This window comes from Coregonus lavaretus, assembly GCF_964263955.1.
Source record: "Coregonus lavaretus genome assembly, chromosome: 18".
Taxonomy (NCBI): Eukaryota; Metazoa; Chordata; class Actinopteri; order Salmoniformes; family Salmonidae; genus Coregonus; species Coregonus lavaretus.
Window position 1 is genome coordinate 33,630,686 of NC_140005.1, and position 23,991 is coordinate 33,654,676.

Below are 23,991 nucleotides of genomic sequence, written 5' to 3' on the forward strand. Positions count from 1 at the left end.
AAATATGTCAATAGTGTGGTTTAAGCTGTTTCATTATTGTGCCTGATATGGGGTTACGCACCTTACTCTAAAAGCCCAACAGTGAAATGTCCCACATGTGTACATGTGACAGCAATTCCCGTAGTACACTTCACACTTGATGGTGATGATGACACTGCCATCTAGCGGAAATACCATAACACATCATGGCCTATCACTGGCTGACTATAATTTTTTTCTTCATGACGGGGATTTCCTGAGGAAGTAAGGCCAAAGCAAAGGGGGCTTTCCAACCACTAGACATCAAGACAGCAGCGGCTGCTTTTTCTGCTATGTTCCCGTATGGATTTTAGTATATGTGCTTTTAACATTCTGTTTTTAGAATGTCAGCTACCGATCAAAAGCCTCTAGCTGCCTATTTTAAAACGGGCAGTGTTTGGTCGTTTTCATTGTAAGCGGTTACATTGTGGTGTTCGCGTTCATGAACGTGCCATTCATCGAAGCTCCATTTGTAACATTAGCTCCTGGAAAACGGCGTTGCGTTGGCCAACGTTACAAATCTGATTCATGTAAGTATTGTTGCTAGATGGGAAAGCGAAGTATAATATAGTGAATTTTACTTTTATGTAGCTATGTTTGTAGATTACAACATGCTGAGTAGCCATGCAGTTGTGAGCCAAAGCATGTGTTTGGAGCTAGGGAGGCTTCAAATTGGGGTATGAGGTAATTTAAAACATCGCTGTGGTGCACTGAATTGCCTAGACTCAGCCATCTAAACCATGGTGAAAATATACCAATAATGGCATATTCTAAAAATGTATTATTCTACATGATCACCTTGTCATGTCATTTTACATTGACATGACATTGTGTTATAAGATCTTCAGTTTTACACCAATGCATGTGCAATACATTAATTACAGTTATGACAAATTGGTTGTCTAAAAATGTCAATGTACCTAAAGTCATTTTTATAAATTACAATTTTGGAGGGTGGCTTCTATTATCAGACCTGATCAACCGTCTGGTAATAGTAAATATTGGGTGCAAAACATATTTGTATTCAAATATATGCTTATATGTCAATAATACCTTTGAGACATGCCCAACAGTATGCCTGTATGCATATAAAACATTATTTAACCGAATCCCAGTTACATTTTTGATTGGCCGGGTCTAAGACACTGATCAGAAAAACCATGAATCTGTTCTGGGAAGATTCACCTGTTTACAAGTTCTCTTGCTTTCAGGTTATAGAGTTCCATGTAGCTAGAAACACAAGCATTTCACTGCACCTGCGATAACATCTGAAAATATGTGTACCTGACCAATAAACTTAGATTTGATTTAGTGCAATTAGGTCTGTGACGGTCATGGAATTTTGGATGACGGTAATTGGTCAACCAAATGATCGCGGTTACAGTTATAACAGTTAAAGACGCATATTTTCTCTCCTGACTGCATGTGCTGCTGCTGCAGGGAAGGGGGCATTGCCTAGACAACTCGTTTGCTACAACACCATGCTTGTTTCAGCAAGGAGCAACAAAGTTTCATCATTGTATAGTCCATGTTACAGCAGGAACAGACTCAACCGCCCAAATGCCTGGCCATCCTGTCTTCAGTCAGCTGTTTGTTCCACACTGTTTTTTTTAAACGGTTATGACGGCAGTTACTTTATTTTCATGACGGTCTTCCTCCGTAACAGTAGTTACACGGTTATGGTAATTGTGCCCTAAGGGTCAGTCAGAGAATTCCCCTACTTGTTTCGTTTTTGTTTTGTGATGTCATGCTACTCAACCAGCATAACAAGACTTGGCGACATCTGTATAATGGGAGTGGAGAGACTGTCCTCTGTACCAATATTGTCTGAGTAGAATAGATAGCTGGTGCATTGCATGGCCATATGAGAGGATCTCACCTGAGAAACTATGCCATGTAACTGATTTCCCTCCACTTTTCTTCATCCACTCACTTAGACACAATGTGTCCTTTCAGCATCAAGCATTATGACCAGGTTTAAAGACTGTAGAATATTGGGCCTAGTTCTCAAAAGATGTTGGACATTTTCCATGTAAACCTATCAGTGAGTGTATTTAACAGGGGAAATACCCAATTTTACATAATGCTCTGTTTCATCAGAAACAGATTTCCTGTCGAGGAAGATAGACCTGACTAATCTCGTCCCTGGCCCAAATGTACCCGAAACGATCTCAAATGTACTATATGCGTTACTGTAGGTAGGAGATAACGAAGATATCTATCTAGCCTAACCAATCTAAATTTCAAACTTTTGCTGACGGCTTCTATCCGGCTTACATCTATGTGTGTGTGTGTGTATGTAGTCAGTCAGTGGTGATAGACAGGGATGAGGCAGCATGTGGAAAAGCCCCTTGAATATTCCAGGAAGTCCCTTGAGAACCACATGAACTGGTCAGCCAATAGCCTAGGCCTAATCGACTTGCTTATCCAGTGATGACAGTTGGATGGACTGATGTACTTTCAACGGGCAGAGTTGTAGAAGGGGCCAGTCTTGATATCCTAACCAGTGTCAGTTGAATGGGTTCAGTTGTACTGTATGAATGAGCCAGTTGAACCATGTGAAACAGGATGTAGAGCTGATGGTTCAGTCATTAGGTCAGAGTTGATCTCTATCTTCATGGGAACCTTTCTCAGTTGTAGAATGTTCTACATGCATGTTCTCCATTTTTACTAGAACCTGATAGTAGAAGTGGATGGTGTCCTTTAGGATGGTGTATGCTATATATCCATATGATTTGAGTCAACTGAAGGATGTTCTAGCCTAGATTGCTTGCCCTCCTATGGCTTGCACTCTGACAATGAATAATCTTTTGGCAAGTCAATAATAAAGGCTTTGGTCAGTCTAGATTAAGTTCTGTCCTCTCCATCTAATTTTGGATATGATTTATCCAGTCTCAAGCCTTCCTGTTTGTGCACTCCATTCTGCTCAGAGTCAGAGCAGAGATAAAATTAGCCCCAGTTAGTTATGCCTGTTATAAAGGGGTTTCCCAAAGCTTGGCATGACAGTCGGGAGCTGTTGATGTGGCAATGAATGCTCAACATTAACACACACACACACATAGCCTCAGCTGAAACCCCATGGTGTGTTTGTCCTGTATTTTGCAACTGTACATTTTATTAAACATCTCTCCCCTCATGTCTGTCTGTGTCCGTCTGTGTCTGTCTGTGTATGTGTGTGTGTGTGTGTGTGTGTGTGTACCCTCCCCAGGTCATGTCAGCAGGGCGGAATGCGGACGGGCGGGAGCTGCAGATCCCCCTCCAGCAATGCTCTCTCTCCCCGGCCGCTCTCTCCCTGGCCCAGCGCCCCTGGCCCAGCGACCACGTGGCAGGCTTCCTACCCCAGCACGGGGGCTTCAGGGACCACTTCGTAGCCACCCCGGAACCCAAGTACTGCTGTGAGGCCTGCAGGCTGGTGCTCTGCAACCCCAGGCAGACAGAATGCGGACACCGCTTCTGTGAAACCTGTATCTCTGAGCAGCTAAGGTGAGGAGAAGAGATTTGATGTTCATGCTGAGTGTGAGAATGAATGGGTATGTTTATTTTTTAGGAAATTACAGTTGAGAAATTACAGGAATGTCTTGTCAGTGTGTTTGGTATGTCAGCTGTCTTTCTGGTAAGAATGGTTTGTCATTCAATGATCATGTGCTGATGATGATTGAGGAATAATGAAGTCATTGGCCACTAGTTGTTAAAAGGAGGATTGATTGGACATAAATGATTAGTTCAATCTACTTTACAGCAAACCGACTCCAGTATGTCCAGCAGATATGGAACCTCTGTTCAAAGACAAGGTAAGACTATGAAAATGATTTGCATAACTGTCATTATCCCTCATTTTTAACTCAGTCAGGGTCTCAACTAACTGTTTAGAGTTAGAATAGTAGAATACACAAGGTACGTTTCAAAATGTGGTTGTGCACTCAATTAGCCCATATCAGCTAACTTTTTTCCGATTGGTAAGTTAGTTTAGCGAGCTATCTAAACTTGTAGTAATCATGGTCGAATTACCGACCGGGAGGCCCACTTTCATTTAGTTAGTTACTCTCATTCAGATATCATATTAAAATCTGCAAACATTTCTCTCCACCCAATGGCAAAAATTAGCTGGAAAATTGAAAGTGTTTCTGTCCGGCCCATGGCAAAATCAGTAAATTAGTAATACAATTGCAAGATAACATTTAAAACGTAATCTGACTGCATGTGTGAGTATGGATGTGGGTACGCAGACCCGCGAGCCACTGTGTTTTTGGTGGCCCCCACCCCCATCAAAGTTGCCCATCCCTGGTGTATACCCATTCTAAATGGCCTTGAACTAAATCAGTGACAATAGTGTTGTGTGTGTTTTGTCAGGTCTTCCGTGACGTGTGTTGCCATAGAGAGATCATGACTCTGAAAGTGTACTGCAGGAGTGAGAAGAACGGCTGTAAGGAGCAGATACGTTTACAGCAGGTCATGGTAAGTGTCTGACTGGGGAAAATATAAAGTCTCATTGTTGCACAGTGCACACCGTCAGTATTCAAACTCTGAACTGCAGAAGATCCACCCATTTTGAATGACTGTTTAGAAAAGTGTTTATCTACAATTCTCCTTGATGTTAGTCACATTGGTTGAACATAGTAATTCATAATAATATGTAACATTTTCTTTACACTCATGATTCCTTTTCCTCTTTTTTTTCCCAGGATCATTTAAATGTGTGTCTGTATTTTGAGGTGCCATGCCCTTTGGGAAAGTGCAAAGAGAAGATGATGCGCAAAGACATTTCTGAACACTTGAGTAGGAAATGTAAACACAGGGAGACCACCTGTGAATTCTGCATGCAGAAGATGGCCATGACTGAATTACAGGTAACTAGAACCACTACTTGAGTTGGGCCGATGCTCACCGAACCTGCACCTCCTATAGAATATTGTGTCTTTAAAGGGGCAGTGCAGTTTAAACATGAGTTTCCTGTTTTTTAAAATGATATTTCCACACTATGAGATCGAAATAAAATTATTGAATAATGATAATGCCCTTTCTGTGCAAGAGCTGTTAAAAGAAAATACCTGGAATTTAAGCCCGTTCGGGTGGTATGGAACTTTTGGCCCACATCATGACGTCACAGTGTGATCTGATTATAATAGAGCTCGCCAGATTGTAGTCATAAAACCCGGAAATTAGTTACCTCTGGTTTGTTCAGCCATCCCTATGGGAAAGATGAATGGCGAAATAATATAGTTTTGGAATAATTGCCGAAAATGAGGTTTGAGTTTAACACAGGCTTAGGAGATTTTGTCCTGTCATTTTCTTTCCTGTACTGTCCTGATCCCGCAACAGGTCTATAACCCCAGAACTTTCCTGTCCTTTCCCGATAAAAATCACTCCCGTCCAGTCCGTGCTAATTTTTGTGCACAGAAATATAGGCTATTGGGTTTGTTTAGGAAGTATTGAAAATCATTTCAGTAATATGCGACTGTGATATGTGGTTGTCTTACCTATTGTTGGCTTTAGTCACTCTGGATAAGCATATTCTAAATGATCTAAATATATATTGACCAAGGCTGAAGGATGAGGACAGAGACCCCAGCAGGATGGTCTGCACATTACAGCACCGGCATTTATTTGTAGCCTACAGCTGAGCTCTGCGCACATATGAAAATGTACAACACATTAACATTTACAACAAGAACATTAAAAAAAGAATAACCTGAGTGGCAGTACTGCATAAGTCGATATTTTTATTTCACTTTTCGCACGGGGTTAGTTAAGTATGCGAACAATTGGGCTTGACGGTAAAGTGAGGAGAGCAGCTATGCCGCTTCAGGCCACTTGTCACGCTCTCCAGTTGGTAGCCTATTTGATTAAACCGCAGCATTTTTTACAAGCCATATACTACTAGAGCGAGGCGCGAGAGTGAGCCTACAATATATTAGGCTTAGCCTACGCAGTTGTTGTTTTTACGAAATGCTCCACACATTACATATTTCTGCCCCAAAATTCCTGTACTGTGCCTACAAAAAGACGCCATTACTATTTCTCTCTATAGACCAATGACTGTTCATCTGGGTAAGGTGGTGGGCACTAGACCATCCTATCAGCCGATCAGGGCTGTGTAAATATCTTCACATTTGTTCCCTACAGTGCAGTGGCGCACATCAGTTATATTTCAGGTGTTAACATCATTACATTTTTATGAATTTTGGAGTAGAATGTATTTTTTAAAAGTCACCAGACGTGACCACTGTCATTCTACAAAAAAAATCCCCCGGGAAGGCATGCCCTCCGGACACCCCCAGCAAAGAGTACCTACCTTTGCCACCACTGCTGAAAAAAATCCTAGGGGAAACACTGGTACTGGCATGTATTTAAGTCACCTTAAGCACTGACTATAACAACACTGTTACTTCCTTAAACAATATCATTGATTTATGTTGTAGAGCCAGTTCAGTACTTGTGTTCCATGTTTTTTGTGTGAATATTTACTAGGTGTATTGTCCCTGTATTTGCTTTCCATAGTGGCAATTTCTCTTTACTTGATAACTTTTTCAGAAACACAAAGAAACAGTTTGTCCTTCATTTCCGGTGGCCTGCCCCAATCATTGTACTTTTCCCTCCATCTTACGCAGCGAGGTAAGGAGTTTATTTTAATGTTCGTAATATAAATTGTATTCATGCAAAAGAAGTATGGTCATCTTTCCTCTTATCATCAGATGGATAAACATAGTTTTAGGTTTTGTGATACAATGGTTGCTCATTTCATTGAGACCACATTGTACTGCAAATGCTTGATATAGAAGGAAATGATTGAACCTAAATGTGTGTTTCTACTCTCAGCTGACAAGTCATCAACATGAGTGTCCAAAGGCTCAGGTCACCTGCTCCTTTATCCGCTTTGGATGCAATTTCAAGGTAAGTCTTCATGTTACTATGACTGTTAAATGTTTTATTAATAATAATAATATGTTTAATATAAGTTGTAATAACATGGCTCTCCTACTCCTTTATCTTGCTATTGTTGATATCATAAGAAAGTGGTGCTACTGTCCCACTGAACTACAACTCAGCCACATTTAGCAGCGCATACAGAAGTTTTAAACTGGTATGTTACTGATATCATATTCCCTGTTACTCGTCTGTAGGGTCTCAACCAAGACATGAGGGACCATGAATCTAGCTTTGCCTCTGAACACCTGCGGTTGATGGCAACCAGGAACACTACACTGGAGGCCAAGGTACTGCAATGAACTCCAATTTATTCTTTATAACAATTTGCCCTAGGGTTAGCTAGGTGCTAAGCTACAGGACTGTTTTGCTAGCACAGACTGGAACATGTTCCGGGATTCTTCAGACAGCATTGAGGAGTACACCACATCAGTCACTGGCTTCATCAATAAGTGCATCGATGATGTCATCCCCACAGTGACCGTATGTACATACCCCAACCAGAAGCCATGGATTACAGGAAACATCCGCACTGAGCTAAAGGGTAGAGCTGCCGCTTTCAAGGAACGGGACTCTAACCCGGACGCTTATAAGAAATCCCGCTATGACCTCCGACGAACCATCAAACAGGCAAAGAGTCAATACAGGTCTAAGATTGAATCATACTACACTGTCTCTGACGCTCGTCGGATGTGGCAGGGCTTGAAAACTATTACAGACTACAAAGGGAAGCACAGCCGCGAGCTGCCCAGTGACACAAGCCTACCAGACGAGCTAAACCACTTCTATGCTCGCTTCGAGGCAAGCAACACTGAAGCATGCATGAGAGCACCAGCTGTTCCGGACGACTATGTGATCACGCTCTCCGTAGCCGATGTGAGTAAGACTTTTAAGCAGGTCAACATTCACAAGGCCGCAGGGCCAGACGGATTACCAGGACGTGTACTCCGAGCATGTGCTGACCAACTGGCAAGTGTCTTCACTGACATTTTCAACATGTCCCTGACTGAGTCTGTAATACCAACATGTTTCAAGCAGACCACCATAGTCCCCGTGCCCAAGAACTCTAAGATAACCTGCCTAAATGACTACCGACCCGTAGCACTGACGTCTGTAGCCATGAAGTGCTTTGAAAGACTGGTCATGGCTCACATCAACAGCATAATCCCAGAAACCCTAGACCCACTCCAATTTGCATACCGCCCCAACAGATCCACAGATGATGCAATCTCTATCGCACTCCACACTGCCCTTTCCCACCTGGACAAGAGGAACACCTACGTGAGAATGCTATTCATTGACTACAGCTCAGCATTCAACACCATAGTGCCCTCTAAGCTCATCACTAAGCTAAGGATCCTGGGACTAAACACCTCCCTCTGCAACTGGATCCTGGACTTCCTGACGGGCCGCCCCCAGGTGGTAAGGGTAGGTAACAACACATCTGCCACACTGATCCTCAACACGGGGGCCCCTCAGGGGTGCGTGCTCAGTCCCCTCCTGTACTCTCTGTTCACCCATGACTGCATGGCCAGGCACGACTCCAACACCATCATTAAGTTTGCCGACGACACAACAGTGGTAGGCCTGATCACCGACAACGATGAGACAGCCTATAGGGAGGAGGTCAGAGATCTGGCCGTGTGGTGCCAGGACAACAACCTCTCCCTCAACGTGACCAAGACAAATGAGATGATTGTGGACTACAGAAAAAAAAAGAGGACTGAGCACGCCCCCATTCTCATCGACTGGGCTGTAGTGGAACAGGTTGAGAGCTTCAAGTTCCTTGGTGTCCACATCACCAACGAACTATCATGGTCCAAACACACCAAGACAGTCGTGAAGAGGGCACGACAAAGCCTATTCCCCCTCAGGAGACTAAAAAGATTTGGCATGGGTCCTCAGATCCTCAAAAAATTCTACAGCTGCACCATCGAGAGCATCCTGACTGGTTGCATCACCGCCTGGTATGGCAACTGCTTGGCCTCTGACCGCAAGGCACTACAGAGGGTAGTGCGTACGGCCCAGTACATCACTGGGGCAAAGCTCCCTGCCATCCAGGACCTCTATACCAGGCGGTGTCAGAGGAAGGCCCTCAAAATTGTCAAAGACTCCAGCCACCCTAGTCATAGACTGTTCTCTCTGCTACCGCACGGCAAGCGGTACCGGAGTGCCATGTCTAGGTCCAAAAGACTTCTCAACAGCTTCTACCCCCAAGCCATAAGACTCCTGAACAGCTAATCATGGCTACCCGGACTATTTGCACTGCCCCCCCACCCCATCCTTTTTACGCTGCTGCTACTCTGTTAAGTATTTATGCATAGTCACTTTAACTCTACCCACATGTACATATTACCTCAACTACCTCAATTAGCCGGTGCCCCCGCACATTGACTCTGCAACGGTACCCCCCTGTATATATAGCCTCCCTACTGTCACTTTATTTTACTGTATATATAGCCTCCCTACTGTCACTTTATTTTACTTCTGCTCTTTTTTTCTCAACACTTTTTTTGTTGTTGTTTTATTCTTACTTTTTTTGTTTAAAATAAATGCACTGTTGGTTAAGGGCTGTAAGTAAGCATTTCACTGTAATGTCTGCACCTGTTGTATTCGGCGCATGTGACCAATAAAATTTGATTTGATTTTATTTTAATTTGCCCTGTGTACCATTAGAGGAAACTTTTTATAAAATCGACATCATGGAAGTGTTCATTCACACATTTTTGTATGTGCCTTTATATGTAACACACTGTACCTGAAAAAATTTTATTGGGAGAATTGAAACTAAATCAACCACATCTAACTTGATAACAACAACTAACCCTAGGGCTGAATGGTTACTGTAGTTTAGGGTAATGAAAGCAGTAATAATAACAACAGATATTGTTTATCACCCGTCTAGGTGGAGGATGTAAAAGGAGAGCTTCTGGAGCGGTACAAGGTTCTGCCAGGCCTGAGCAGCCGTCTGTCTGAAACATTGTCTCAGTACGAGGAGATGAGGGAGAAGAACAGACATCTGGACCAGAAGCTCAATACCATGCAGGTAAAGGTCCAATTATGTGTCATAATCAAACCTTATAATAAAGACGTAATACTCGCCTTTGACATACATAATAATACTTGTCTTTGACATGCATCATGACATAATGCACTGTCCTTCAGTCCCATTTACTGATTTCTCAGTTGGAGGTAAAGTCCTGTCATGTATGGAAGTAGGGCTGCACAATATATGCAAAACATTTAATTGCGATTTCTGTACCAAATATTGCAATTGCGATTTTACTTGCGATTATAGATCAAAACAGTTGGGTAAACTGTTGGAATCATAGAAATAGAATGATCATTCTAATTGTATTGTTGGAATACAGTGGGCACTGTATGGCATGACAATGGATGTAAGGGAGGAGATAGTTGTGACAGAGTAGGAACCAAAGTGTTGGTCAGTGTTTCCCAGGGGACCCTAATTAGATTTAAATAGATCGGTACATTCAGACAAAGATTTTTGAATATTCTTCGCATTTTCTTCTCTGATTAAGAACAAGCTATTGCACAAACAATGCTGATATATTCCACCAATGGTACCGGCCTGTATAAGGGCAAAAGTTTACTATCAATATTTGCCCTATCTCAGTGGATTTAGCCAGAGATTTTAGAGAAAGGAGGAGATAAGAATCTTAGCGGAAAATGAATGGAGAAACGGATAACGCTCCGCCCAGCAGGCTCACGACCAATGATCAGCGCTATATTCGTGCAATCACAAAGTAGCGTTTTTCAGCATCCCAACAGCTTTATGGTTGAGTGGTGATCGACACAGAGACCGTCTGATCAACAGAAACATAGCAATCAAATGTGTTAATTTGAACAATGATGAGTTTCTGAGTCGTAATTTAATTTGATAAAAAAGGAGAGTTGTTGAAATTTGTCATCTGCTATTTTGCAAAAGCAATCAATTGTGTTAGTTGTGTGTTCATATCGAAGCGAGTTAGCTTGTGGCATATCAAGAAGCTGATTAAACAGCATGATCATTACACAGGTGCACCTTGTGCTGGGGACAATAAAAGGCCACTCCATCTGCTAGCCCTGGCCCGCTAGCACACGCTAGCCGTGGCCTCTTGCTCGCTAGTGCTATAGCAGCCCCCGAACTACCTCCAAACTCTCCTATTGCTGTTCACCTGACCTTATGATAACTCGGCTATACAGCTGATGCCTGCTGGACTGTTCCTTTATACGGTACCCCATCCTGTTTATGTTTAGCCTCAGCCTAAACTTTGTCACCATTACCAGCTGTTGTCTTAGCTCTCGAATAACACCTGTGATTGCTTTATGCCTCTCCCCCATTTCAATATGCCTTGCTTATTGCTGTTTCGGTTATTTCTTATTGTACTATTTCACTGTAGATCCCCCAGCTCAGCCTGCCTTAGACAGCTCCTTTGTCCCACCCCCATACACGCGGAGACCGACTAAATCGGTGCCTCCAGTGATGCTATCTCTTTCATCGTTACCCAACGCTTAGGTTTACCTCCACTGTACTCATATCCTTCCATATCCTTTTCTGTACATAATGCCCTGAATCTATTCTACAACGCCCGGAAACCAGCCCCTTTTTTTCTCTGTAACCAACGCACTAGAAGACCAGTACTTAAAGCCTTTAGCCATATCCTTATTCTACTCCTCCTCTGTTCCTCTGGTGATGTAGAGGTTAACCCAGGCCCTGTAGCCCCCAGTATCACTCCTACTCCCCAGGCGTTATCATTTGTTGACTTCTGTAACCGTAAAAGCATTGGTTTCTTGCACGTTAACATCCGAAGCCTCCTCCCTAAGTTTGAGTTATTCACTGCGTTAGCACACTCCGCCAACCCTGATGTCCTAGCAGTGTCTGAATCCTGGCTTAGGAAGGCCACAAAAAATTCAGAAATGTCCATCCCTAACTACAACATGTTCCGTCTCAATAGAACTGCCAAGGGGGGTGAGAGAGCCTACAGAGCTCTATTGTACTATCCAGGTCTGTGCCCAAACAGTTTGAGCTTCTACTTCTAAAATTCACCTTTCCAGAAATAAGTTTCTCACTGTTGCCGCTTGCTACAGACCCCCCTCAGCCCCGAGCTGTGCCCTGGACACCATATGTGAACTGATTGCCCCCCATCTATCCTCAGAGTTTGTACTGCTTGGTGACCTAAACTGGGATATGCTTAACACCCCGGCCATCCTACAATCTAAACTAGATGCACTCAATCTCACACAAATTATCAACGAACCTACCATGTCCAACCCTAAATCTGTAAACATGGGCACCCTCATAGATCGCTGTCTTCAACCAGGATCTCAGCGATCACTGCCTTATTGCCTGCGTCTGTAATGGGTCCGCGGTCAAACGACCACCCCTCATCACTGTCAAACGCTCCCTAAAACACTTTAGCGAGCAGGTCTTTCTAATTGACCTGGCCCGGGTATCCTGGATGGATATTGACCTCATTCCGTCCGTAGAGGATGCCTGGTTGTTCTTTAAAAGTGCTTTCCTCTCAATCTTAAATAAGCATGCCCCATTCAAAAAATTCTGAAGTAAGAACAGATATAGCCCCTGGTTCTCCTCAGACTTGACTGCCCTTGACCAGCACAAAAACATCCTGTGGCGTACTGCATTAGCATCGATCAATCCCCGCGATATGCAACTTTTCAGGGAAGTCAGGAACCAATATACACAATCAGTTAGGAAAGCAAAGGCTAGCTTTTTCAAACAGAAATTTGCATCCTGTAGCACTAACTTCAAAACGTTTTGGGACACTGTAAAGTCCATGGAAAATAAGAGCACCTCCTCCCAACTGCCCATTGCACTGAGGCTAGGAAACACTGTCACCACCGATAAATCTACAATCATCGAGAATTTCAACAAGCATTTTGCTACGGCTGCCATGCTTTCCACCTGGCTACCACTACCCCGGCCACCAGCTCTGCACCCTCTGCTGCAACTTGCCCATGCTCCCCCCCGCTTCTCCTTCACACAAATTCAGACAGCTGATGTTCTGAAAGAGCTGAAAAATCTGGACCCCTACAAATCAGCTGGGCTAGACAATCTGGACCCTTTCTTTCTAAAAATTAACCGCCGAAATTGTCGCAACCCCTATTTCTAGCCTGTTCCAACCTCTCTTTCGTAACGTCTGAGATCCCCAGAGATTGGAAAGCTGCCGCGGTCATCCCCCTCTTCAAAGGGGGTGACACTCTAGATCCAAACTTACAGACCTATATCCATCCTGCCCTGCCTTTCGAAAGTATTTGAAAGCCAAGTTAACAAACAGATCACCGACCATTTCGAATCCCACCGTACCTTCTCCGCTATGCAATCCGGTTTACGAGCTGGTCATGGGTGCACCTCAGCCACGCTCAAGGTCCTAAACGATATTATAACCGCGATCGATAAAAGACAGTACTGCGCAGCCGTCTTCATCGACCTGGCCAAGGCTTTCGACTCTGTCAACCACCGCATTCTTATTGGCAGACTAAATAGCCTTGGTTTCTCTAATGACTGCCTCGCCTGGTTCAACAACTACTTCTCAGATAGAGTTCAAAGTGTCAAATCGGAGGGCCTGTTGTCTGGACCTCTGACAGTCTCTATGGGGGTGCCACAGGGTTCAAATCTCGGGCCGACTCTATTCTCTGTGGATATCAATGATGTTGCTCTTGCTGCTGGTGAAGCTCGGATCCACCTCTATGCGGACGACACCATTTTATATACATCTGGCCCTTCATTGGACACTGTGTTAACAAACCTCCAAACGAGCTTCAACTAGTAAAACTAAATGCATGCTCTTCAACCGAACGCTGCTTGCACCCGCCCACCCGACTAGAATCACTACTCTCGGCGGGTCTGACCTAGAGTATGTGGACAACTACAAATACCTAGGTGTCTGGTTAGACTGTAAACTCTCCTTCCAGACTCACATTAAGCATCTCCAATCAAAAGTTAGATCTAGAATCGGCTTCCTATTTCGCAACAAAGCCTCCTTCACTCATGCTGCCAAACATGCCCTCGTAAAACTGACTATCCTACCGATCCTTGACTTCGGCGATGTCATTTACAAAATAGCCTCCAACACTCTACTCAGCAAATTGAATGTAGTCTATCACAGTGCCATCCGTTTTGTCACCAAAGCCCCATATACTACCCACCATTGTGACCTGTACGCTCTTGTTGGCTGGCCCTCACTACATATTCGTCGCCAAACCCACTGGCTCCAGGTCATCTATAAATCACTGCTAGGCAAATCCCCGTCTTACCTTAGTTCACTGGTCACCATAGCAACACCCACCCGTTAGTCTGCGCTCCAGCAGGTATATCTCACTGGTCATCCCCAAAGCCAACACCTCCTTTGGCCACCATTCCTTCCAGTTCTCTGCTGCCAATGACTGGAACGAACTGCAAAAATCTCTGAAGCTGGAGACTCTTATCTCCCTCACTAACTTTAAGCGTCAGTTGTCAGAGCAGCTTACCGGTCACTGCACCTGTACACAGCCATTCTGAAATTAGCCCACCCAACTACCTCATCCCCATATTGTTATTTATTTTGCTGATTTGCACCCCAGTATCTCTATTTGCACATCATCTTTTGCACATCTATCATTCCAGTGTTAATACGAAATTGCAACTATTTTGCACTATGGCCTATTTATTGCCTTACCTCCATAACTTACTACATTCGCACACACTGTATATATATTTTCTATTTGTATTTTTGACTTTATGTTTGGTTTACCCCATATGTAACTCTGTGTTGTTGTTTTTATCGCACTGCTTTGCTTTATCTTGGGCAGGTCGCAGTTGTAAATGAGAACTTGTTCTCAACTGGCATACCTGGTTAAATAAAGGTTAAATAAAAAATAAAATAAACAGTTTTGTCACACAACACAATGCCACAGATGTTTAAAGGGAGCGTGCGATTGGCATGCTGACTGCAGGAATGTCCACCAGAGCTGTTGCCAGAGAATATCATTTTCATTTCTCTACCATAAGCTGCCTCCAACGTCGTTTTAGAGAATTTGGCAGTACGTCCAACCGGCCTCACAACCGCAGGCCACGTGTAACCACGCCAGCCCAGGACCTCCACATCTGGCTTCTTCACCTGCGGGATCAACCAATCAATCACATTTTATTTATAAAGCCCTTTTTACATCAGCAGATGTCACAAAATGCTATACAGAAACCCAGCCTAAAACCCCAAACAGCAAGCAATGCAGATGTAGAAGCACGGTGGCTAGGAAAAACTCCCTAGAAAGGCAGAAACCTTGGAAGAAACCTAGAGAGGAACCAGGCTCTGAGGGGTGGCCAGTCCCCTTCTGGCATTGCCGGGTGGAGATTATAACAGTACATGGCCATTAAGGACAGATTTTTCTCCAAGATGTTCAAACGTTCATAGATGACCATCAGGGTCAAATAATAATCACAGTGGTTGTAGAGGTTGCAATAGGTCAGTACATCAGGAGTAAATGTCTCTTGGCTTTTCATAGCCGGGCATTTAGAGGTTGAAATAGCAGGTGCGGTAGAGACAGAGAGTTGAAAACAGCAGGTCTGGGACAAGGTAGCACGTCCGGTGGACAGGTCAGGGTTCCATAGTCGCAGGCAGAAGAGTGGAAACTGGAGCAGCAGCACGACCAGGTGGACTGGGGACAGCATGGAGTCGTCAGGCCAGGTAGTCCTGAGGCATGGTCCTGGGAGGGAGAGAGGGAGAGTGAGAGAATTAGAGGGAGCATATTTTCACACAGGACACCGGATAAGACAGGAGAATAACACCAGATATAACAGACTAACCCTAGCCCCCCGGAACATAGACTATTGCAGCATAGATACTGGAGGCTGAGACGGGGGGGTCAGGAGACACTGTGGCCTCGTCCGACGATACCCCCAGACAGGGCCAACCAGGCGGGCTACAACCCCACCCACTTTGCCAAAGCACAACCCCCACACCACCGGAGGGATATCAATAGACCACCAACCTACTACCCTGAGACAAGGCTGAGTATAGCCCACGAAGATCTCCTCCACTGCACCAGCCCAAGGGGGCGACAAACCGGACAGGACGATCACGTCAGTGACTCAACCCACTCAAGTGATGCACCCCTCCTAGGGACGGCATGGAAAGCACCAGTAAGCCAGTGACTCAGCCCCCGTAATAGGGTCAGAGGCAGAGAATCCCAATGGAGAGACAGTAACCGGCCAGGCAGAGACAGCAAGGGCGGTTTGTCGCTCCAGTGCCATTCCGTTCACCTTCGCACCCCTGGGCCAGACTACGCTCAATCATAGGACCTACTGAAGAGATGAGTCTTCAGTAAAGACTTAAAGGTCAAGACCGAGTCTGCGTCTCTCACATGGATAGGCAGACCATTCCATTACAATGGAGCTCTATAGGAGAAAGAATTCTAGGGACAATAAGGAGGCCTGCGTCTTGTGACCGTAGCGTACGTGTAGGTATGTACGGCAGGACCAAATCGGAGAGATAGGTAGGAGCAAGCCCATGTAATGCTTTGTAGGTTAGCAGTAAAACCTTGAAATCAGCCCTAGCCTTAACAGGAAGCCAGTGCAGAGGCTAGCACTGGAGTAATATGATACATTTTTTTGGTTCTAGTCAAGATTCTAGCAGCTGTTTAGCACGAACTGAAGTTTATTTAGTGCTTTATCCGGGTAGTCCGAGAGTAGAGCATTGCAGTAGTCAAATCTAGAAGTGACAAAAGCATGCCCGCTCCATGATCTCGCCACCACGGTTGACAACTCCATTGTGTCCTCCTCCCAGAGTGCAAATAACCTTGGTGTGACCCTGGACAACACCCTGTCGTTCTCCGCTAACATCAAAGCGGTGACCCGATCCTGCAGGTTCATGCTCTACAACATACGCAGAGTACGACCCTACCTTACACAGAAAGCGGCACAGGTCCTAATCCAGGCACTTCTCTTCTCCCGTCTTGATTACTGCAACTCGCTGTTGGTTGGGCTCCCTGCCTCTGCCATTAAACCCCTACAACTTCCGGAGACACTTGCTATCCTAAGTTGAATGCACCAATTTGTAAGTCGCTCTGGATAAGAGCGTCTGCTAAATGACTTAAATGTAAATGTAATGAGCTTTTCTGCTTTTTTTTTTGACAAATTTTTTTCTGATTTTTGCAATTTTACGAAGATGGAAAAAAGCTGTCCTTGAAATATTCTTGATATGTTCGTCAAAAGAGAGATCAGGGTCCAGAGTAACGCCAACCAGCCACCCGGACAGCTGATAAAACTGTGGGTTTGCACAACCGAATAATTTATGGTGGTGGTGTGGTTATGATATGGTCAGGCATAAGCTACGGACAACGAACACAATTGCATTTTATCGATGGCAATTTGAATGCACAGAGATACCGTGACGAGATCCTGAGACCCATTGTCGTGCCATTCATCCGCCACCATCACCTCATGTTTCAGCATGATAATGCACGGCCCCATGTCGCAAGGATCTGTACGCAATTCCTGGAAGCTGAAAATGTCCCAGTTCTTCCTTGGCCTGCATACTCACCGGACATGTCACCCATTGAGCATGTTTGGGAAGCTCTGGATCGACGTGTACGACAGCGTGTTCCAGTTCCCCCCAATATCCAGCAACTTTACACAGCCATTGAAGAGGAGTGGGACAACATTCCATAGGCCACAATCAACAGCCTGATCAACTCTATGCGAAGGAGATGTGTCGCGCTGCATGAGGCAAATGGTGATCACACCAGATACTGACTGGTTTTCTGATCTACGCCCCTACTTTTTTTTAAAGGTATCTGTGACCAACAGATCCATATCTGTATTCCCAGTCATGTGAAATCCATAGACTAGGGGCTAATGTATTTATTTCAATTGACTGATTTCCTTATGAATTGTAATTGTTGCATTTATATTTTTGTTCAGTGTAGATTGGTAGGTTATGCAGATGATCTAGTCAGCAACATTATGCATTACATTGACAGTGTGCATTGGCATTGTTTGATCAATTAGATATGTGAAGTTAATGCCTACCTGCAGTAACAGAATGGCTGAAGATTTGAGTTGCCAGTCGAACCCTCATGTTGGCAGGTGTATGTGCCGATCTGTTAGCTTAGGAGCAAGCCTCAAGCTGTTTGTTTTATCAATGTTGTAAAACATTTTGATGTGCCACCACAAAATCTGATGACCAGATGCTGTTGAGACAGAAATATAGGGACAGAAGCATAGTGATTAGCCGTATTGAACAATTGAATATCTCAATAAGCGGTAGTATAATTAGTATATAGTAATTGGCAATCATCTATTATATGAACTAAGCTGTATTTACTTCTAGTCCATGCTTTTTAAAGTTGTTTCTGGCTGATTTAAAGAGATGAGGTACATCAAAGATGATGGGGATGAATCGACCAATGTTTATGCAGTGGGCTGTGTGACAGCTGTCCTTGTGTTCTAGGGAAGCACCTAGATCCTTCATGGCCTTCACATTGTTGGACCCCTGATCACAAGTTATTGCTTTCACTTGTAGATAGACAGTTAACACATTCACTGAAATGAGTGCTGAACAGTCATTAAGGTGTCATTAACAGGTGTCAAAACAGATGATCAAACAAGAGCCTTGTTAATGACAAAGTGTTCCTTACAGTCAGTCCAACTTCATCAAGGCGATGAACTGCCTCCTTCATGAGGGAGACTATACGGTCACCGGGCATGGTAGATTTGGAAAAGAAATAACCTATTGGCTGTAAAAGTAGGAGTTAATTAGTATAGGTTGTCCTTTTTTGTCTTGATGAAAGATAAGTAAAGAAAACATGATATAGGCATACCTGTTTGCATTTTACCGTTAGGCTTCTGATCTATGAACGCCATAGCCTGTCTGGCAGGCTTTTTGTCTGAACAGACACCATCTATGGAGTCTGTCCTCTTTGTTGTAATCAAGATTATCTTTAACTGTTATCTCATCAAAGACAAGTATGCACTTTCTTTCTTGTGCGGTCATGCTCTGTACTCCTCCTCATTTGGCTGAGGACACAATAAACACAAAATACTAATACAATTCCTAAAATCCTATCGGCCTAGAACAGGGTTTCCCAAACTTGATCCTGGGGGCCTCCCCTGGGTGCACATTTTGGTTTTTGCCTTAGCACTACACAGCCGAATCAAACAATCAAAGTTTGATGATGAGTTGGTTATTTGAATCAGCTGTGTAGTGTTAGGGCAAAAACCAAAATGTGCACCCATGGGGCCCCATGATGACAGAGTTTGGGAAAACCTTGCCTAGACTATGCATATAAGCACTGAAAAGACTGTCTGAAACATTTGCCACTTGAGACACTCACTTAAAAATAACCAATACACCTCTCCAGGTATTTGTTTAGAGTCTTTGGTGATGCTAGGGAGAACTTCTTCCTCAGCTCTTTGTAGCACTTTGGGTTGTGGTGTAGTAATTGTAGAGGAAACTATTTTATCTCTTTTGTGAATCACCATTGCCTCAGGGCTCAACTGTCCTGCATTCCTGCCTCTTTAAGAGACTCCTTTAACTTCTGCATCCTTGAAATAAGTAATATATATATATATATATATATATATGGGTTGTGTATGTGTCCCATTCAGAGGGTGACTGGGCAAGACAAAATATTGTAAGTGTGTTTGAACAGGGTATGGTAGGTAGTAGGTGCCAGGCTCACTGGTTTGTGTGAAGAACTTCAACGCTGCTGGGTTTTTCACGCTCAACAGTTTCACGTGTGTATCAAGAATGGTCGGTTTCTCGATTTAGCCTGACTTTTAGAAGGGATTGCGTGAAGGTTAGCTTAGCAACTGCGTGACACAGCATGACAACGTGAAAGTTATTGGTCGACAGTCTGATGGGCAGAGCGTTATACGTTTCTCCATTCATTTCCCGCAGTGATTATTATCTCCTCCTTTTCTAATATCTCTGGCAGAGTGCATCTCGAACGTGAGGAACTCTGCCTGCTTGAGTGACAGGGGGCGGGGCTTGGTGTGTGTGGGATTGGGAAGCGCACAAAAGAGGAGAGACTGCGAGAGAAATCTGTCAACTCGAGAAATAAATCAAAAGTTTAAATAATGAGCTTAACGGATGGCTATGTGGCGTTTCAAAATATCGAAGCCTCATGCGATATGGATATTGCCTATGTCAATATCACAATTTCGATTAAAATGTGATTGATCGTGCAGCCCTATATGGAAGTGTGTGTAACTGTATGTGTGTGTGGTTGTTTTTCCATGTAGGAGTTGATGAGTTCCCACTCTGAGAAGCTTCTGGAGATGGAGCTAGAGCTGAGGTCTCTGAGGACTGTCCGAGAGGAGGTAGAGACACTCAGAGGAACCGTAGAGAGTATCCGCTCCAGGGTCGCCACGCTAGAAGGAGGACGGGGCGGGTCCAACCCAGCCACACACACACTAGGTGAGTTACCCTGAATTCTCTCTCTCTCAACACTTGTCTTGTGAATGCTGTTATTCTTTACCACTTTACTGCCACTAAAACCTGTAATCCTGAACTCTTTTAGGAGTTGCTCAAAGTGTAATGTGACATTGGACCAATCTGATATGCTCAAAGTCTGAAACTACATTATGAACAAAGCAATGATTGAAAAAACAGTGCTTTTATGGACTGACATAAAAGGGGATCGCCATTGAAATAGCTTTTTAGTCAAGAGTAGAGAGAAGTCCAGAGTGGTGCATACATACAGGGCTCTTATTCCATTGACTTGCTATTGTTTCTCTGCATGTTCTTTAGAGACACAGCTCTCCCGTCATGACGACATGCTGAGCGTCCATGAGATCCGCCTGGCAGACATGGACCTGCGCTTCCAGGTCCTAGAGACGGCCTCCTTCAATGGGACGCTCATCTGGAAGATCCGTGACTACAAGCGGCGGAAACAAGAAGCCGTGGCGTCAAAGACCCTATCTCTTTACAGCCAGCCTTTCTATACTGGCTACTTTGGCTACAAGATGTGTGCCCGGGTCTACCTGAACGGAGACGGCATGGGGAAGGGAACACACCTGTCTCTGTTCTTCGTGGTGATGCGTGGCGAGTACGACGCCCTGCTGCCCTGGCCCTTTAAGCAGAAGGTGACCTTGATGCTGATGGATCAGGGCCCAGCCAGGAAGCACCTAGGGGATGCCTTCAAACCAGACCCCAACAGCAGCAGCTTCAGACGGCCAACGGCAGAGATGAACATAGCCTCGGGCTGCCCGCTGTTCGTGGCCCAGACTGTGCTGGAGATCGGTACTTACATCAAGGACGATACCATCTTCATTAAGGTCACAGTTGACACGTCTGACCTCCCTGACCCCTGACCTCTGGTCCGTAGAGAACAGCAGATGTATCCAGATCAGTTCTATCTATCAGAGGGAGAGGTGCCCTTATGTGAGAGAGATTGCAAGATGGAATGGACAAAGAAAGAAGGATGCAGAACGAGAAAATAAAAGAACAGGACAAAAAAGTTAGGAGAGTAAGGTTTCTTTGCAGTTCTCAAGGTGTAGCCTAAGCCTGCAGAAAGAGCTGGGTGGACCTCAGAGCAGTGGCCTTTGGTCCCTGTGTTGCTCACCAGAGAGGTGAGGATTATTTTTCAACAAGGGAGATATGTCACCAGTCGCAACCAGGCTGAATGTTAACTAGAGCAGTGAGCATGGTGGTTTAATTAAGTGATAATGCCCTCGAAGCCAGTGTTTGGAGGATATATTTGCACGGGTGTTGTTAGGCAAACCGTGCCAATATATCCTCCAAACACTGGCTTCGAGGGCATTATCACTTTTATACAATGCGTTACCAACATATTCAAATAATGATTGACATATTTTCATTAAAAACGTTATTTTGATTAATTTATTCATACTGTTTCATCCTTCTACGAGATATAGTCCCGACAGAAATCTAGGGTTGCTACCCAAGCCAGCTGATCATTCGTTCTATCGGTTCGGTTGCCAGAGACACAACCCAGTTGTTAAGTATTTATGTTATAAATCTATGGACGCGGCCCAGTCGTTCATTCTAAATGTTCAGTTGCCATGATGGCTGGCAACGTTCTTATCCCTTGCTTGCTAGCTAGCCAACTTTAGCTAACACAGTCACGTCAAACAGTGCATCTAGAATAACATCAACGTAGCTGCATTTGCATTTGTTTAAGCTGTTTTCTAGTGAAGTTATTTGGATACATCCATAACAATGAGCTAATGATGGGCAATTTCACCTGGCATAGAAAATGTGCTCTCTCGTCAGGGCACTGTTGTTCAGAGGAGCTGGTCCTCTGTAGCTCAGCTGGTAGAGCACGGCGCTTGTAACGCCAAGGTAGTGGGTTCGATCCCCGGGACCACCCATACGTAAAAATGTATGCACGCATGACTGTAAGTCGCTTTGGATAAAAGCGTCTGCTAAATGGCATATTATATTATTATTATTAACACAACTAACACAATCACTTCAAACTGAAACTGGAAAGACTGCAAACTAGCGGCATTTCATTTGACCTGTTTTCTATTGACATTTCTTTGCATATATCCATAAGAAATATGCTGATTCATGATTTCGACTGGCTGAGAAAAGCTGTCTGTATCGTCCCGACTCCCGACCCCACACGTTCATTACTATGGGACAGCTGGAGATCGAATTTCAATATTGAAACAATGTTGCAAATGTCAGAGAGACAGACAGCAAGGTTTATACAAATCTCCGCTGTTGAAAACCAATTGCTAGTCTAAAAGAAATGGGAGATAATGTCTAGATGCTTTTTACAGTGGAGATCAAGTTTATAAATTGTCTGGCTGGGCTGATGAGACAGTGGATTGCTGCGCAGTGAGATGGAACAGAGTAAATAGGCATTTCAACGTCATAGTTTTAGCCGGTGGTAACTTGTGGAATAGACACCGGCTGGAATGTGGTTTTAACCAATCAGTGTCCAGGATTAGACCCACCCGTTGTATAAGTCTAAAGAATGCCTATATTACTCACAGCAGGGATAGGTATAAATGGCATGGAGAGTGGATCATTCTAACCCAAGTTATCAGGATGTAACCATCATCAAACTACATGGACCCAATATATATGTATGTATGTATGTATGTATGTATGTATGCATGGCAATCTACCAAAACTTAATATATAGAATGGAGATAGTGAATACATTTACTTAGACATGAATCATTTCTGCCTTGAAGAACGTGAGTGGGACAGCACATCATCCAACGCAAGTCGAGGTACAGACAAATATTACAGGAGATATCAAATATCACTAAGGAGAACTCCGACTTGACTTTGTTTGATGAAACATTTCTAAATTAAAGCCAGAAGAGACAATCCCACATTACATGTTGGATAAGGAGATACAATACATTACGTGGTTGTGTATGTTGTGTTTGCATTTCTGGTGAAGTTTGGTCATATTATTGCATTGTTAAAGTACAGAATGTAACGTATAGTATGTATGTATCCAGTGTTGTGAATGTGTTGGAGAACGTTGTTGATCGACAAGCTTTTATTAACAGGCGTTGTGTGAGTAGTAGTGTTTTGTGTGAAGGCTACAGTCTCTTATTTCAGATTTGGTTTTAGTGGACCTGGCACTTGGGCAACATGCAAAGTCTGCATCTGAAATGGCATCCCATTCCCTATATGGTGCACTATTTTTGGCCAGAGCTGGACAAAAGTAGTGCGCTATATAGGGATTCAGGTGCCATTTCAGACACAAATATGGCACAAAGGAATGGATACACACTGGTATAGAAATGCCACTGCTTCGTCGAGTTAACAATAGGAATAGCCTTTCATTTCTGAAGATCTATATAGATCTGTAAATTACTTCTATACCGCTTTTTGTACCAATACCTTACACATTGTTTTTGTAATGTTCAAAACGGATGCTGTGCATCATGCAATTTTTTTTTTTACAGTTGGGAAAGCAAAATGCCTTATTAAAACTCCAACCATGTTGATTGAGCTGAGACATAAAGTGACAAATTGGACTTGTTTTCGTGATGGTTGGTGGAGAATGTTATTTGCACAAGTTGTGTTTTGAATGTGTAATATTAAAATTGTTAAAGAG

General features: G+C 43.8%; 1 protein-coding gene across 1 annotated transcript; it reads left to right on the plus strand.

The window, feature by feature from the left end:
• Nucleotides 1-251: 251 nt before the first annotated feature.
• Nucleotides 252-23,991, plus strand: traf3 (TNF receptor-associated factor 3). The gene is made up of 11 exons (XM_084182282.1): nucleotides 252-548; nucleotides 3,227-3,501; nucleotides 3,758-3,809; nucleotides 4,369-4,473; nucleotides 4,701-4,865; nucleotides 6,550-6,630; nucleotides 6,835-6,909; nucleotides 7,140-7,232; nucleotides 9,848-9,988; nucleotides 20,183-20,357; nucleotides 20,691-23,991. The coding sequence occupies exons 2-11, from the start codon at nucleotides 3,230-3,232 to the stop codon at nucleotides 21,251-21,253; spliced, it is 1,722 nt and encodes a 573-aa protein (XP_084038408.1). The 5' UTR covers nucleotides 252-548; nucleotides 3,227-3,229; the 3' UTR covers nucleotides 21,254-23,991.

Excerpts from the sequence above, each read along its gene's own strand:
- traf3 (XM_084182282.1), top strand. The coding sequence starts at position 3,230 with ATGTCAGCAGGGCGGAATGCGGACGGGCGGGAGCTGCAGATCCCCCTC. Across the intron at positions 3,502-3,757 it reads TGTATCTCTGAGCAGCTAAG|CAAACCGACTCCAGTATGTC; the intron begins GTGAGGAGAAGA and ends TCTACTTTACAG. Across the intron at positions 6,631-6,834 it reads CCTCCATCTTACGCAGCGAG|CTGACAAGTCATCAACATGA; the intron begins GTAAGGAGTTTA and ends TTCTACTCTCAG.